This window comes from Argentina silus (assembly GCF_951799395.1).
Source record: "Argentina silus genome assembly, chromosome: 9".
Taxonomy (NCBI): Eukaryota; Metazoa; Chordata; class Actinopteri; order Argentiniformes; family Argentinidae; genus Argentina; species Argentina silus.
The window spans coordinates 21,074,721-21,091,493 of record NC_139663.1 but is presented as its reverse complement, the minus strand read 5'-3'; the positions used below and the strand labels follow the sequence as shown (position 1 = coordinate 21,091,493).

Sequence of the window (16,773 nt, the reverse complement as noted above, 5' to 3'; positions counted from 1 at the left end):
AGCGCCTCACTGGGGGGTCTGACGGCCCGGACCCACTCACTGACATATGACATCTACTCTGACTCTGTCAAATGGTTCTTTTTAGGGGAAACGGCGACACCATCTCTACAAATGGAGAGATTCAGGGCCTTTGTGAAACAACACAGGAGAATAGAGAGATGTGGAGAATAGAAGGATGTAAAGAATAGAAGAATGTAAAGAATAGAAGAATGTAAAGAATAGAAGGATGTAAAGGATAGAAGGATGTAAAGGATAGAAGGATGTAAAGGATAGAAGGATGTAAAGAATAGAAGGATGTAAAGGATAGAAGGATGTGGAGAATAGAAGGATGTAAAGGATAGAAGGATGTAAAGAATAGAAGGATGTAAAGAATAGAAGAATGTAAAGAATAGAAGGATGTAAAGGATAGAAGGATGTGGAGAATAGAAGGATGTGGAGAATAGAAGGATGTAAAGGATAGAAGGATGTGGAGAATAGAAGGATGTAAAGGATAGAAGGATGTGGAGAATAGAAGGATGTAAAGGATAGAAGGATGTAAAGGATAGAAGGATGTATTGCGAGGGGAAAGAGTGTGTGTATAATATGCATCAACGTCAGCTAAACAACTGTACATTAAGTAGAATTGTGCTTGTTATTTGGTTTCTCCATGTCTTCCATTTGTGGCAAAAAAAAAAGAAAAAGAAAAGAAAAGACCCTACCAGAGCCAATCAACCACATCGTTACAGAACCAGATGGGCCTCCCTCCCCCCCCCTCCCTCCCCCGGTACCTGGGCTTGCGCTGCCGGTAGGGCCTCTCTGAGCTCCCTCCCCCGTTGCGGATGTCGTAGCCGTAGATGGAGATGAGCTCCTCCCGGGACTTGGGCGCCTGCTCCTCCTCCCGGAAGCGGTCGTGTTCCCAACGACCCTCATCCTTCCACAGCCTCCTGTTACGACCCTTCGGCCTGGGGGGGAGAGGAGGAGGGGGGAGGGGGAGAGGAGAGGAGAGAGGGGGAGAGGAAGAGGAGGGAGGAGGAGGGGGAGAGAAGGGGAGGGGAGAGGAGATGAAAGAATGGAGAGGGGAGAGGGAAGGAGCAGGGGGGAGGAGGAGAGGGAAGAGGAGAAGACAGGAAAGGACAGAGGGGAGAGAGGAGGAGGGGGAGAGAGGAGGAGGGAGAGAGAGGAGGGGGAGGGAGGAGTTCAATAAAGAACTGAGCGAAGTCGTTCACTCTGTGGCCAGTCTAAGACGCAGAGAAACACCCGCTGTTGTTTATTTACACTTTGGTCGTTTGTGAATCGTCTCAAACATGGTTTTCCTGGGCTGCTGCCTCTTGAAAGAGAGACTGTATCTCAATGAGACTAACCAGGATATAAATAGGTTAAATAAATAAAACAAATACATTTACGAACTCTTGATTCTCGATATCATGCTCACTGAGAAGAGCGTTTCACATCACCACACTGAGCGTCACCGCCACCGTGTACTGTACTGTTCTAGGCGGTTGCCTTGGTTACCAGGGTGGCAACCTGGGTCGACCGCGGTAACCATGCCAACCATACCGTTCCTCGTCCTGGGCGTTGCCGCGGACGTCGTGCTCGAAGAACAGCCCCTTGCGGGGGATGAAGGCCGGGTTCTTCCGATCCTCGTCATCGTCCAGCTTCTGGCCCGGTTTGACCCCCAGCTTGTTCTCCGGGTCGTCTGTGCTCTCCTGGGGGGGGTGGGGGGTAGAGGTAAGAGACAGGTCTCCGGGGGGGGGAGAATGTTTGAGAATGTTTCCTAACTTCAAGGGCTGGACAGGAGGAACACAAAAGTAGAACATTCTGATGGAGGCCTTGAGGTCTGATGAGCTTTTAGCCCGGGGCTAAGCACGCTCAAGCATTCTAAAGTGGGTTAGCACTGACTTTAACCCGGGGCTAGCTGGCCTTGCCATGGAGAAGGGTTAGCACGCACACTTTTCAGGGTTAGCCCAGAAATCAACTAAAACACGGTGCCAAAACCAGCCAGTGTGAACAGGGGCCAGAGTTAACACCAATGGAACGCTATCATCCAATAACACTTCGCCCAGGGTAAACACATGCATGGGTGAATTTAGGGTAAGCTAGCCCTGGGACAGTCTTAACCCTGGGCTAACTCCCCAACATGAAACATTTCTCTCACACACACACACACACACAGTACCAGTCAAAAGTTTGGACACACCTTGCCAAGAGTGTGCAAAGCTGTCATCAAAGCAAAAGGTGGCTACTTTGAAGAATCTAAAATATAAACCATATTCTGGTTTGTTTAACACTTTTTTTGTTTACTACATAATTCCATATGTGTTCCTTCATAGTTTTGATGTCTTCAATATTAATCTACAATGTAGAAAACAATAAAAATAAAGAAAAACCATTGAATGAGAAAGGTGTGTCCAAACCTTTGACTGGTACTGTACACACATGTATGAAGACTCCTGGAGTATAACAGATGGCTGCTATAACAGGTAACCGCTGGCTTGACTGAATGGACATAATGCTCTGATCTAGGCTAAGAAACTGCAGTGTGAAAAGCCCGATATTGTGAATCTTTGTATGAGAACCAGAGGCCAGGTTAGAAACGTTTACATGAGTTCTTCACTGGCTGGCCACATAAGTTGAGAGGAGACAACTGGAAACCAGTACTGAAATGAGGGTGACTCCATATTCATGGTTCCCATCTCCTCCATTTAATTTACACACACAGACACAGACACACACACACACACACAGACACACACAGTCTCACACACACAGTCTCACCTGTCCGTCACCGCTCTGTCTCTCTCCAGCCAGGTTGTCCTTATCTTCAGTCTTCACCTCTTTACTCCCCCCTTCCTCCTCTTCCTCCCCTTCCTCCTCTTCCTCTACTTTCCCCCCCTCCCCCTCTCCTTCTTGCACCTCTCCCTCTCCCTCCACCTCCACCTCTCCCCCACCCTCTTCCAGCTGTGCAGGGGGGGCATCTGCAGCGGTGGGCGTGGGCTCAGCTGCCACGGAAGGAGGAGCCTCTTCTTCCTCCTCCTCTTCCTCCTCTCCTCCCTGAGAGAGAGAGAGAGAGAGAGAGAGAGAGAGAGAACAGTGGCTGTGAGAGTCTGGGAACTCTTTGTTAGAGGGCTGTCAGTAGACACTACAGGGGCCGAACCAAATTAACTACATGGTTCTCCCCAGGAGTTCTGAACAGCGATGGCTCGCATCATCAAGACCAGACTTGTGTTCATCCGTGTCACAATGCGTAAAAAAAAAAAAAGATACTGCTAAAACGCTGAACTCACTGAAGAACATCATAACACCCGTTTTGTTTTTTTACCAACAACATTGTTGGCGATCAAAGATAGTTACTCCATCATTACTGTATATATAGTTTAATTTGCCTATGTTTACATTGTGGTTGCCAAGTTCACAGTGTGGCGCAGCGTCACTCTATAATAATAATAATAATAATAATAAATGCTATTTAGCTGACTCTTTTATCCAAAGCCACTTACATTGTAGTGAGTCCATACATTCAGTATATACACAGCGGTAATCAAACCCACAACCTAAGCGTTGTTAGCACCATACTCTACCAACTGAGCCACAGAGGACCACTCCAACATTCTTCGGGGAGAACCCTGAGTTTAGGATTTAGGGTGCTGCACCCGAAGCCGCAGTCAAGCCCTCCAAAGACCAGCGATGACAGGCTAAAGGCTGTCTATGTACCCTACACATCACCATCACTAACAACGTGTTACATAAAGGGCAGCGGTTCTATGCTTTCACTGTCCACTAGGGGGTGCTAGAGGGATGCTAGAGTAGGAGAACAGAACGCCCATCAACAAGAGAAGTACACACTATTCAAGCCCACTTCGCTTCAGTCAGTAAGACTATTAATTGTTAATTAACAGTATTCTGCTTTGAGAGAATCCAGAAAGGTTGGGTTAGGGTCACGAACCCCCTCCCCCCCCTCATGACTAGAACCTGTGACAACCAATCAGGTTAGACTAGGGAAGTGATCCACTTGAGACACTAGAGAAACAGAAGTCAACATCATCAGTTCCTCACGCTCAACCACGGAGCCCGTCCTCCGATTTCTACCTCCACCAGCCTCCCCTGTGACCCACCACACATCCCCCTCACTGACGTCAATATCAATGAACTGCACCGTGTCGCTGACCTGGTGCTGAAGGCTAAAATGGGCGACGCGTCCCGAGCAGCGGGGGGCTTTCAGCCAGCGCTCTCCGCGCCGCGGTCACGCCGGACCGCTGAACCAAACACGTGTCTGTAGGGTGACCACTGACGCCTACATACGTGTCATACATGTGTCACGTGTCATGCGTGTGTCATACATGTGATATGTCGGCTGTCTCACCTCAGAATGGGAGCCGTTGTCCTCAGGGTCTGCACTCTCATAGTCCGACAGGACGGCTGCAAACACAAACAAGAGCTTCAGTCACGTCGTAACAAGAGAATCAACTATATTACACTTCCTGTGATGAGGTACCTAGTTATCAATAGCTAGCACTGCTACGGTTGTGGGTCATTTCCTGCTGGGCTCCGACATATATATATATATAAAAATGTATGCCTAACCCTAACTTATCATAGAAAGTGTAATATTGTTGTGTATTCTAATCCAAAGGTATGCATAACTATAACCATCCTGACTCCAGAGGATGTAGGAATTACAGTACTGAATGTTTCAACATGCATGTGTACATGTGTGTGTACATGCGTGATGCGTGTGTACTTGTGTGAGTACATGTGTGATGCGTGTGGACATGTGTGATGCGTGTGTGTCCGTGTGTGATGCGTGTGGACGTGTGTTATGTACGTACTAGGAGGAGGTAGGAGTCAGCAGCTGATGAACAGTGGTAGGAGGACAGTGTGTAAACAACTCCTTGGGGGAGGTGTGTTTATCATTATCAGTAAACATGTTTTACACCAACCAGCACAGACTCACCTTCTCCTACTCCATCTTCACTCTCCTGCAAAGAAAGGAAATGAACAGTCAGTCTCACACAGAAATCATGTCCCAAGTCAACTCTTCAGTAGCAATTCGCTTTCAGATTTCACTTCCATTTTACAAGCTGTAAGGAAGACATTCATGGAGCAACTTGTATCAATCTACAGCTGTGTTACCCGAGATCAACAATGAGTACTGAATTGAATAACCAAAACAACGTCACGCTTATTCCGCACTTCACCAGCTATTGGCACAATGAAACCTAGTCAACTGGTGCTGGAGCGAAGGGTGATGGCGTAATGTGGCCATTCACAACAAGATCGGGGTGCGGTCACGATGCTCCTAGCCAACTACTCAACGACTATAATTGGGCAGAGAAACATACCGAGGTCGGTAAATGGTTAGCCAGGCACGCAAAGGCAGATGCCTCTAATTAATGGCATCCACGTTTCACACACACACACACACACACACACACAATCATTGGCTAGCCACCCCGACAATGCCGGGTCCCCTAACCTAGCTACCCTTTGATAAGATCATGACAACACATTTCTGTTACCAAAACTGAAACTGTTACACAATATATCGCGACCTGCAAACAAATGTAGGCGAGCCAGTAAATGGGGGGGGGGGGATCACAAGTTGGCAAAATCACAAGAGCTAAGAAATAACTTACACTACAGCTAGCTAGCTTAATGTAAATTAACCAAGCGAGCTAGCTCGACTAGCTCTTGGCGGCTTCGGTAGGCGTTGCACTCCGCCGGCCGAGGATCGTGGTGTGTGTGTGTGTGTGTGTGTGTGTGAGAGTGTGTGTGTGTGTGTGTGGGGGGGGGGGGGGGGTGATTTAAGAGAACCGTGCACTGGACGTGGCAAACTCACATGATGGGGATGCGGGCTTGGCCTAGTAACCCGCTAGACAACAACCAGCGCCCTAACGTTAGCTGCCGCTACCCTCAAACAGCCTGTTGACTCGCTGACCCGGTTACATTAGTGAGCAAAGCTAGCTTGGATAGCTAGCAGGCTAACTTGTCAGGCACCACCGAAATTGATCTGCTTAGCGCGGCGACAGCGAGACACTCACACACTCGGATTCCGCGTCGTTTTTCGTCGGCACACGGACGACGGGGGTCTCGACGGGCTCCGGGTCCCTCACTCGGCCCTTCGTCGCGGGAGATCCGGACCTTCCACTCTCGGACCCTGACCCAGATTCGTCGTCCTCCTCGCTGTCCTGGGACGCGCGCCTCCGTCGCCGCCGCCGGTCCGCCATCTTAGGAATCGGATAGTGGTTACCGGAAGAATGCCAGGAATTGTGGGTGAATGTCACTTACGCAGTTCCGCCTTGTGTGGAGACCGTCTCCGCCGCGCCGCGCCGCGCCGCGCTTCTCCATCTTCTGAGAGCCGGCGCGCTGTGCTCGCTACGACCCCCGATAACCCCAAACGCATTCCGTTCCATAATAATACTTGGGAGGACGATGGTTTTTTCTTCATTTATTTCATTTGATGAGGTTTCTACAACTACATTACCCAAGCCTTTTTAATACGCTAAAAGGCAAGTCAGTACAGCGGCAGGCTCCAATATCAGGCGATTTCATCCCGACAATAGGACACACACACACACACACACACACAGTAGAGAAATGTAATAACGGATCATAACAGAACCAATGGCAAGCTTCCACACATGCTAGTGTACATACACACACACACACACAAAGAAAGAAAGAAAGAAAGAAACAGAGCCATAGGTACAAGAGCATAATGCATTCTTCTTTTTTTTTTTATTACAAGAACATCTTGGTTGAAACACAAACCATAAATGCTACTGAAGCGCTTTGAATACCCCCCCACCCCCCTCCCTATGTCCATAATAATCTGTAACAAGAGACGCCCACCCCCCTCCCTACCCCCCTCTCTGTAACAGCAATCACATATGACAGATGAGAGAGACAGCTACATTCTGCGCTGTTCAAGAATACAGATGTGTCAATGCGGATGGCAGATCAACAGTTTGATTTGTACAACGTTAGCTTGTATCTACAGTTTGTACAACGTTCGTTTGTATCGACAGTTTGTACAACGTTAGTTTGTACAACGTTAGCTTGTGTGCGTTTGTTTTGAGGTGATATTTTGAAGATGAGGTGAGGTGGCAAAGAAGTCAAGGCAAGGCAAGGTAGCCCCTCCCCCCTCACCCCTCAGATAAACCCAGTACGAACCTGGAGAGGAGAGACACGCCCCCCCAGGCCCCATCCCCTTCTCCTCCACCAGATCCACATCACCAGTCTTCATCCCAACCAGCTTCAGCACCGACCAGTCAGAGGGTCTTTAGTCCAGCAGCCATGTCCAGACTGGTACACAGTACATGGTTGGTATGTCCACATGCATTACCACACACTTCCTTTCTGAAACAGGGTGGTGGTTGGGGGGGGGGGGGGGGGGGGAGAAGGGGGGGTTACCCAACAGAGGGGTAGACTCTGGTACTGGTATTGAGTGTCTGTTTTAATCCAGAGGAGGTAACTGGCACTGGGTTTGTTTATTTTAACCCATAGGAGGGGGGAAGGGGCGTTGTGCTATTGAGTCAGTCTGTAGTCTCCTCTCTGGGATTCTCTAAGCTGGGAAGGACGGTGTGTGTGTGTGTGTGTGTGTGTGGGGGGGGGGGGGTTATTTCCGGCAGGTCCGGTGAGGGGTCTGCTTCTTGGGCATCTCGACCCTGCAGCGGCTCCTGTCGTCCAGCCAGGGCAGGTCAAAGCTCCTGGAGGGGGAGGGGGCAGACACAACACAAGGGGTTTAGATAATTCAGTCATAGATGTTTAATACTCATTAAAATCAATGTTTCAATATACATAGTTTGTTTGTTTATGTGTGTGTTTGTGTGTACACTAGCATGTGTGGAAGCTTGCCATTGGTTCTGTTATGATTCGTTATAATGCTGTGTGTGTGTGTGTGTTTTAACTCACCGTCGTGTCAGCTTTGGCAGAGGACGGCCGAAGGCCACGACAGGCAAGTGCGGGGTGATGATGAGGGACTCCACTATAAAGAGAAGAGAGAAAGAGAGAGAAGAGAGAGGAGAGAGAGGAGGAGAGAGGAGACAGAGGAGAGAGAAGAGGAGAGGAGAGAGGAGACAGAGGAGGAGAGAGGAGAGAGAGGAGAAAGGAGAGGAGAGAGAAGAGAGAGGAGACAGAGGAGACAGAAGAGAGAGGAGACAGAGGAGGAGAGAGGAGACAGAGGAGAGAGGAGACAGAAGAGAGAGAAGAGAGGAGACAGAAGAGAAAGGAGAGGAGAGAGGAGAGAGACAGAAGGGGTTGTTTATTATCATTCAGTGTTTCAACCAACCTGAAGTCAAGCATCCAACATCAGGCTGTCAAACATCAACACCACAGCTAGCTGGTGTTCAAGGACCAGTTGTGGAACACGAGCAACCTTTCCTTATGGGAGAGTCACTTGAATTATTCAGAACCCAGAAATACATCTAGTCTAAGACAAGAGTCCTGAGTGTTCACGAATAATCCTCTTGTTCAGTCAACATCCCTTTAGTTAGCAACTGTGCTAATTGACTGCAGTCCAAAGAGCTAACATTACTTTGCTAAATTCAGCGGGCATTCAAGTAACAGCAAATGCCAATAAACAAGGTAATTCATTCGTATATGTACAGGACCAGTCAAAAGTTTGGGCACACCTTGCCAAGAGTGTGCAAAGCTGTCATCAAAGCAAAAGGTGGCTACTTTGAAGAATCTAAAATATAAAACATATTCTGGTTTGTTTAACACTTTTTTGTTTACTACATAATTCCATATGTGTTCCTTCATAGTTTTGATGTCTTCAATATTAATCTACAATGTAGAAAATAATAAAAAATAAAGAAAAACCATTGAATGAGAAGGTGTGTCCAAACTTTTGACTGGTACTGTCCATGACAATTTGGGAAAAACCCAACTACAGTTAAATGTGAGGCTGACGCACATCTTTGATGCTGTATCGGAGGAATACGTGGCGATACAATGATATTTCTGTAAAAGCCTGATATCGGCCAATAACATCGGTGCTCCTCTCCATCTGCAGGGTTCTTACCGTCCTCAGGTTCGGGGTAGAAGGACAGCACCTCTGGTTCAGTCTCCTGGATGCCCTTCCTCCGGTTCATCCTCTGCTGCAGCCGCTGGAACATACGCTGCTCTCTGATTCGCTGGATATCCCACCTGAGGGAGGGAGGGAGGGAAGGAAGAGGGGAGGGAGGGAAGGAAGAGGGGAGGGAGGGAGGGGAGAAAGAAGGCAGGAAAGAGTGGAGAGAGTGAAGGAGAGAGAAGATAATGAAAGAGAGGAGGATGGAGAGATCAATTAAGAGTGGAGCGAGTGAAGAAAGGGGCAAACAGTTAACAGTCAGACCAGATAAATATGAGGAAGGTATTTGAGTGCTGAGTTTAGCTTAAAGTACTGTTTGACTGTTCCTTTACCTCTTCCTTCTCTTCTCATCCAGCTCGTGCTTCGAGTGACGCTTCAGGAAAACATTGTCGTCCAAATTCTGTAAAAACAGAGAAGAAGTGTCTTATACTCCACTTCACAGCGGGTCCATGGACCACCGTCACCCATTCTCCCTGAGGCCCACTCGGCGGTAACAACACCGACTCTCAATCTAACACTTTGACCAGCAGCCTGAGGGGTGAAGAACACCACAGGACGGCCGCTCCGCTCCCCGTCTTTCCCATTCAGGTGATTAGAGCATGCAGTTCCCATGGCAGTGGCAGCAGAGGGCGCACCCCAGTAAGGAGCAGTAAGATCAGTTAATGCTGAAGTAATGCAGCTAAAATGCTTAAATTATTTTATTTTTTTTCCTTACTCTCTTCATCACCCCCTGCTGGTATGAAATATAATGTTTTGCAGGAGTGAGAGATCCCCTGTATATAGATTCTCTGGTAACACCAGCTGCAGATGGCTTATAGGCCTCCATCACCCAAGAGCAATTCCACTATAATACCACGGCCATTCATCTCAGAAACTTTCATCAAAACCAAACAACAGGCAGCCAACCACCTATACTAGGTGTGTGGTTGTAGCCCATGCAGGGACCAAACCCACAACCCTCGCGACCCCAGCACCGTGATCAAAACCCACTGGACCATCAGTACCACTTCAACCCACCGTGGCCCAGGGAAGGCCAGTGGAGGTAGAAATCAGAGGACGGGCTCATTGTAATGGATAGAATGGAATGGAATGCGGAATGGTATCGTTTGATATCATTCCTCATTCCATTGAGCCCGTCCTCCGATTTCTACCTCCACCGGCCTCCCCACCGTGCCTGGCTCCTCAGGGCTCCCCAGGGCCAGGCATCACCTCAGGGACGTCCGTGGTCTCCTCCTTCCCGAGTGGATCCATGTTGTTTTCCCTCCACGACGGGACTGCATGGGACAGAGACAGAGGCTCCGGTCAGAACACGACTGACACCACATGACTTTAACCCGTTCAGTGCCGAGCCACCCAAGTTGTCAACATTCTAGAGTGCCACGGGTGACTCAATTCACCAAGAATGCAAACACTACTAGAACTAGACAGAAGTTCCCAGAAGAAACTTTGTGGGCTTGCAAAGTCGTATTTTGATAGTAGAAAAAGTTTAATGACGGTTTGGACGATACATAGATTTGCTGGGTAGTTGAAAGAACGTGAGATGGTTTGGTTGACTGATTGATTGATTGGATGGATGAATGGTTGGGTGGTTGGTTGGTTGGTTGGCCACCTGAAAATAAAAACCACTCACTGGCCACACAATCATTCTTCTTGGGCGAGGGCTCGCGCCAGGGCGAGGGGGGCGGTGAGGGGGGGGGCAGGTGCCAGCAACACAGGTACATGTCCGTGGTGGACAGGTAGTCCAGCTCCTCTGTGTGGGCACAGCTGGCATCTGGTGAGGCGTCCTCCACGTCCGACCCCGACCCCGGCTCCTCCTTCTGGGGGGAGACCTTGGACTGGTTGCGCCGAGACTTCACCGACCTGGGGTCCTGGAAGAGGAAGCGCCTACAGAACAGGAGAGCATGCAGTGTGAGAGGGCGTGAGTGAGGGACAGAGAGGGAAGTGGAGATGTAGGACACACTTCACAGGGTTCTCCACAGGATTTTTGAACAGCATGGCGCTGTGCTGGATTGCATTTTTCAAAACCCCACTCATGTTTATTCATGTCAAAATGTGCACAAAATACAGCTAAAACGCGGAATTCACTGAGGGACATCATAACGCTTCCACTTTTAACAACGATGGTACAGGCATACATTTCATCACCTGCACAATCCATCTGTTTGGCTTAGAGTGGTAGTAACAGTGGCATTTGACCAATAAGAAAGGACATGGCTCTCTCTCGTGTCTTTCCTACCTATATAAGCCTGTATTATATATTATATAATACCTATATTTACCTGGCGCTTTTATCCAAAGCGACTTACATTGCAGCGAGTGCATACATTTTTCAGTATATATGGTCCCAGCAGGAATCGAACCCACAACCTAAGCGTTGTTAGCGCCATGCTCTACCAACTGAGCCACAGAGGACTAGAGAGGAAAGTGATGGATTGTATAGGTGAAGAACTGTATACTACACCGGCCTGCAGTGTGTCTGAGGGGGGGAGGAAATCATAACAAAGAAGTTGAGAGACAGAGATATTAGCAACATCCAACTTTCACTTGTGTTACATGCAGCAGACTGAGCAACCTCAAATAGACATGAAACGAATCAGAGCTTTTCCTGGTCCTGTGGTAGAAAGACAAAGCTTTAGCTTTAGCCAAAACAAAAACTGGGGCTTAGCCTTTAGGTGTCAAACAATCAACTGGTATCTTCACCCCCAGTGCAGTTCATCTACTGTAAATAATAACAATACAAAAAAATCCTTCCTTCTTCTAGCATTGTGACTGCCAATAGCCCCCGGTCCTTTTTGTTACGATGACTGACGTATAGATGATTCACTTACTTTAGACAAATGTACTTGTCGTAAGTCGCTCTGGATAGAGGCGTCTGGCTAATCAAAAGTCAAAAATGTAAACGTCTCTCATCACAGCCAGACTCCCCTCTTCTCCGACTCTGGCTGGAAGCTAACGTACCGTTTGTGCCCCTTTCCTCCTCTGCCAAAGTGTAGTGTCCTTGGTGTGGTGGCTCCGCGGCCCTCGGCCGACCCCTGCCCCTCTGGCGTCCCTGGGCCCTGGTCCTCCCTACGGGACCCCCCCCGCTGCTGCTGCTCACCCCCCCCTTCCTTCTTCCCCAGCTGCAGACGGCGCTCCATACGCTCAATCCGCGCCACCAGCTGCGTCAGGGAGGGAAGGGTTAAAGGTCAGCGGAGCTCTCGAGTGGCCTTCAAGTATGAGGATATGTTTATTTTCTGTCTTTTTGTCTTTTTTTTTTTTTAATCCAGTCAGCGCTAGCTAGCTACGTTAGACCAGTACAGACAGGTCACAGAGGTAGAGAAATCATTTAAGTGTTTTCATTATTTCGGTTGTCAACTAATGTTTTTACTGTTACGGACAGTAACAGGAACAAAGAATAAAAGGTCAATAATCTAGCCGTCTAACGTGCTGATGAGGAGGTGAAACATCTTCTCTAAGAGACGTTTACCTGGTCTGTAACGGGGTCAAACAGTAAATGACTGAGCTTGAAGCTGGTTGGGATGACTTGGATTACAGTCATACTTCATAGAACTAGAACCTGATGATGTCATAGTGACACTGCCATTCCATGGGTGGACCACAGGTGGCATTTTGGAGCTGGAGGAACAATCGGCCAGGGCTTTGTGTTTGGAGGGAAAATAGCTGGGTGAGAATAGCGGCTTATGTTATTCATGAAGAAATACGTGCACCGCACAAAACAAAACGTTTTGAAACAATGAGTGAAAATAGGAAGGTACTACTTGAACTTGTCCCCGAAACATACCACCGAAATCACTGATTATATTTTTCTTCTCTGCTGCTACACTGTGCCCTACCGAAACAACCGCAATTTAACGCCACATGATAAAGCCGCTGCGGAGTGTTTGTGGTCATACCATTTCCTTCTCAACCTTGAGGTCGTCAATCTCCTTGCTCTTGGCCTGCAGCTGCTGCTGCTGCTGTTCTATGAGCTCCAGCTGCAGCAGCAGGATCTGACGGATACAGTTGCTCTGCGTCTGCGAGTGGCCGGGCCCTTTTCGAAGGTTCCCTCTCTTCCCCTCCTGGCTGTGTTCCGACGCCTGGCCCACCACCGCGGCGGCCGTGACCCCCCCTCTGACCTCCCCGCCCCCCACGGCGTCCTCTCTGGGGGGCTGCGGCCTGACAGGGTTCAGCACCGCGGGGGGGTCCGCCTTACCCATGTTGTTGGTCTTAGTCTGACTCTGTCCTAGTAGTGTTTTGTTCTTGACGGGCGAGCTCTCGCCCCCCATGGGCTTGCCCAGGGTGTAAGTCTTCTGCTGGGCCTGCTGGGTCCCGAAGCCCCCCCAGTTCTCCTCCTGCCCCGAGCCCACCACCAGCCCCACGGTGGCGGGCACCAACTTGGCCTTGCCCTGGTGGAGCTGAGGGCTCCCACCGCTGCTGTTGTGTATATTCCCCAGGACGTTGCTTGGCACACTGATGACGTACTCGCTCCCCGGCTCCCTCCGCAGGCCAATGAAGGTATCGCCTCCTGCTGCTCCTTGAGATTTGCCCAGGTCTACTTTCCCGGCCGAGTCCAGCTTGTATCCTCCTCCTCCTCCGCTGCTGCTGCTTGTGAGGACAGCGGACGATGTCATTATCATGGCGGGTCACACCGTCGGCGCCGGGTCCATACGCCGACCAACGCCCACCCGTCCAGTGTCTTGGCCGGGGCGTTGATGGCACCAGGAGCCGGGTCTGGGTCCTCTTCCTCCTCCTACACCCTTGATGCTACGTCTCCTCAATAGTGGGCCCTCCTCTAGATGGCCGCGGATGCCTGGGAGAGATGAAAACACGTCAACTTCTGCAAACCAGAATTCTGTCTGATAGGGTTAGGCGGTTAAAACGGTTGCACTGATTATCGTATCGGGGAAATGGCTAGTTCAGTCACCTACCTGACTAACAATGGGAAAGATGTGCAAGACCGATCGCTCGGCAAGCTTCCCACAGCACCCCCTCTGTGCTACTACAGAAATTACCAACATAAACCTCTTGGCGGTCTCCCTCCTCCAGTATGTAGCTTGTTGTCTAGTAACGGTTGTAGCTATCCAGATTTTACGACACAGGTTTCCACAATGCATGAACGTTCTTGCATGAGGTGATCCTATGAACTAAAGTCAGAGCATTCAAACTGTAGCGAATGTCACCAGGGGGATTACAAGATCTTGGGCTGGTTTAGCTAACTTGCTATTCAATGCTAGCTGGTGTGTAAAAAAGAAGAAGAAAAAAAAAAAAAAAAAAAAAAATCCTGCAAGTGACCAGCCGGCTCAATTGTCTAACCAGCGTTTGAGAGAAAACCGGTGCCGGTGGATAATATAAGGGACCTGTCGCAACTGCCAACATGGACACACAAGTCTCACAGACGTTATCCAGCTGAGCTGTAGACCCTGCAGCTGTCTTGTAAGCTAACCTGCTAGCCACTTAGCTAGCTAGCCATGTCCTCCATTTTAGGTCTGCAGGAAAGAGCAAAACAATGACAGTCACTTCGGCTCCAACCAACCCACACTCACTGACGCCATTTTAGCTATAATTGTTTTACAATAGTCGCTATTTTCTTTTGCTATTCACCACATGCACTCTGTTTGAAGCTAACGTTTATGTGGCCACCTGTCTATTTGAATTTCTCTGTCCTCGTACGAACTCACCTAGCGCCTTCATGCCCCTCTCAGGTCCCGTTTAAAACCGGCGCACTGCGCATGCGTCCGCGGAAAGCCGCGCTGTGATTGGAGAGCGCTGCTCCGTTTTCTGCAGCTTCCTAAACATTTGTTGTTCAAATTGTTCGATTTTATTCCGTTGAAAAGGATGAAAATGATACTTTGTATTTACATTGCAATGAACTATAATGACAATAGTGAGAATTACATACTTCACTCCCACTTTCTTCAAGCCAATTAGTTGACCACGAAATTATACACAGATTTTCGGTGTAATGTTATTGTTATTGTATAGTTGGGAATATAATATTTCAAGTGATGTAGCCCAGTCATCGAATTTCTCAGAGGACGGACTTTGAAGACGAAAAAAAAATGATTTGCTGTAGGATTTAGAATGGTATGGTAGTGGCATTCTAGCCTACAGTAACTCAGTGGTATGGTGAGGACACTGACTGTCGGAAATAACGAACATCATGTGCAGATATGTCAAGCAGATTGTGTTTTAAATTAGCATATGATCTTCTGTTTGGTGATCAAATAAGCATGTTTAGTCTGAATCATGTTATGTGTGGATTCTGCAGTTATAAAAGGCCTTCCATACAGTCAACATATTAAACAAAGCGGAAAAGATGTCAGTTGAATTAAAAATAGCATATGCTGTGAGTCACATATGCATGCATATAAACTTCTCTCGCCATGTTGCTCTTTCACCACTAGAGGGCCTACTCTACTAACTGAAACGGGTGTTATTCAGTTCAGCTGTCCTGCAGTCTTCAGTTCTACCTTGAAGATGCTTCTAAGGGCAGAGAATTGGGCTATGGGATAGTAGATTATTTCATTTGTGTGTATATGTATAGGCTTTGATTTAGGCCATATTTCGATGTAGGCCTAGCGCTTTTTTTATGAAACTGTTTTTCATTTTGCATTGCGTTGGGAGTGATCATTTTAGAAGGCAGAAGGCGCTAGAAAGCACACAATTATTGACCTATTTTAAACATCGTTTCTCTCCTGTATAAATAAGGTAGACTTTTGCAGATATAGGCTATAACCTTTGATGGCGTGATAACTACTGATGGCCTTGGTTGTGCAACTGCCTTTAGCCTAATGTCGTTGCAGCCTTCTGCTTCAGCTCTCACATGTCTCGCCCCCGCTAATCGGTGCAGCGTTCACCGTGCTGGGTGACTGATGTTCCCCGCTGACTGGCCTTTTCTACGAGAAAATAGAGCATCGGATCGGCGCACCGCGCTTGAGTGCTCCACATAGAGAACTTCCCTGCTGCAGTCGTAACAGCGCTCCCTCACGTGGCCAGGCCCGGTGACCGAATGTATCCGCCGCAGTGTGTTTATTAGTGACGACACTCCTCTCCTCTCCCACGCGCCCAAGCTGGCGCAGAGATCCGCGGTGTTCTAGAAATCACATGGCGCGAGGCACGGGGACTTTGCGACAATATGCACTCAAAGAGAAAAAAACCGGGAAAAAACAACAGCAGACACACATAACACGAATGAACTGCAGGGGCCAGGGCAGTACACAAGGACTCACGTTGTTGTATTTAGAGAATGTCCATGCAAGTGAGATGGACCAGTTTGGTTTAGCCTACTCATCCTTGCTTTGGGGATGTGGACTTTGCAAGCTGCGAGATAGGTTTCTTCTGCATGCGCAACGTGCGCTAAATATGTGCGAGTGTCTTAATGAGTGTCTTAATGCATGTTCTTTTAGGCTATCGGAATACATATTATGTCCAACAACAACAAAAATCGCCTTTATTTGCAGAGGAAAGAGACATAGCCTAACATAGCCTAGTAGTAGAAAACCCTAACCCTATCTTATCCCCTATGAAATTGTTTTTGCAGCGAATCATACAAAATCACAGTGGCCAATCAATCATAGGCTATAGGCTTTACACAGAAATAAAAACACGAGGCACTCAGCTGCTCAGCATTAACATGTTCAATGTCTTACAGTAGACAGTATACATTAGATGTCTTATACAGTAGATGTCTCATACAGCAGCCTGCTGCCTGGTGTCTGTCACGGTGGGGCCCGCCTCTGCGCTGT

The 16,773-nt window shown here is 48.4% G+C and overlaps 2 protein-coding genes across 3 annotated transcripts; both read right to left on the bottom strand.

The window, feature by feature from the left end:
* Positions 1–121: 121 nt before the first annotated feature.
* On the bottom strand, positions 122–6,203 carry casc3 (casc3 exon junction complex subunit; the record flags this gene model as incomplete). Its single annotated transcript, XM_083677412.1, has 7 exons — positions 122–128; positions 768–941; positions 1,537–1,685; positions 2,755–3,030; positions 4,340–4,395; positions 4,931–4,955; positions 6,018–6,203. 7 exons carry the CDS (start codon positions 6,201–6,203, stop codon positions 122–124), a joined length of 873 nt encoding a protein of 290 aa, XP_083533538.1.
* Positions 6,204–6,836: 633 nt separating this feature from the next.
* Positions 6,837–14,736, bottom strand: msl1a (MSL complex subunit 1a). Of its 2 annotated transcripts, none has more exons than XM_083676942.1 (9): positions 14,707–14,736; positions 12,943–13,838; positions 12,008–12,207; positions 10,680–10,933; positions 10,259–10,323; positions 9,382–9,449; positions 9,002–9,126; positions 7,891–7,963; positions 6,837–7,685 (listed from the first exon to the last, which is right to left on the bottom strand). In XM_083676942.1, the coding sequence occupies exons 2-9, from the start codon at positions 13,663–13,665 to the stop codon at positions 7,595–7,597; spliced, it is 1,599 nt and encodes a 532-aa protein (XP_083533068.1). In that variant the 5' UTR covers positions 13,666–13,838; positions 14,707–14,736; the 3' UTR covers positions 6,837–7,594. The 2 variants fall into 2 exon arrangements, with proteins under 2 accessions (XP_083533068.1, XP_083533069.1); XM_083676943.1 differs by lacking the exon at positions 14,707–14,736 and adding an exon at positions 13,957–14,053.
* Positions 14,737–16,773: the final 2,037 nt, after the last annotated feature.

Coding starts and splice junctions, on each gene's coding strand:
- msl1a (XM_083676942.1), bottom strand. CDS start 13,665: ATGATAATGACATCGTCCGCTGTCCTCACAAGCAGCAGCAGCGGAGGA. Junction 10,934..12,007: donor GGAGGAAAGGGGCACAAACG/GTACGTTAGCTT, acceptor CCTGTTCTGTAG/GCGCTTCCTCTTCCAGGACC. Junction 9,127..9,381: donor GATGAGAAGAGAAGGAAGAG/GTAAAGGAACAG, acceptor TCCCTCCCTCAG/GTGGGATATCCAGCGAATCA.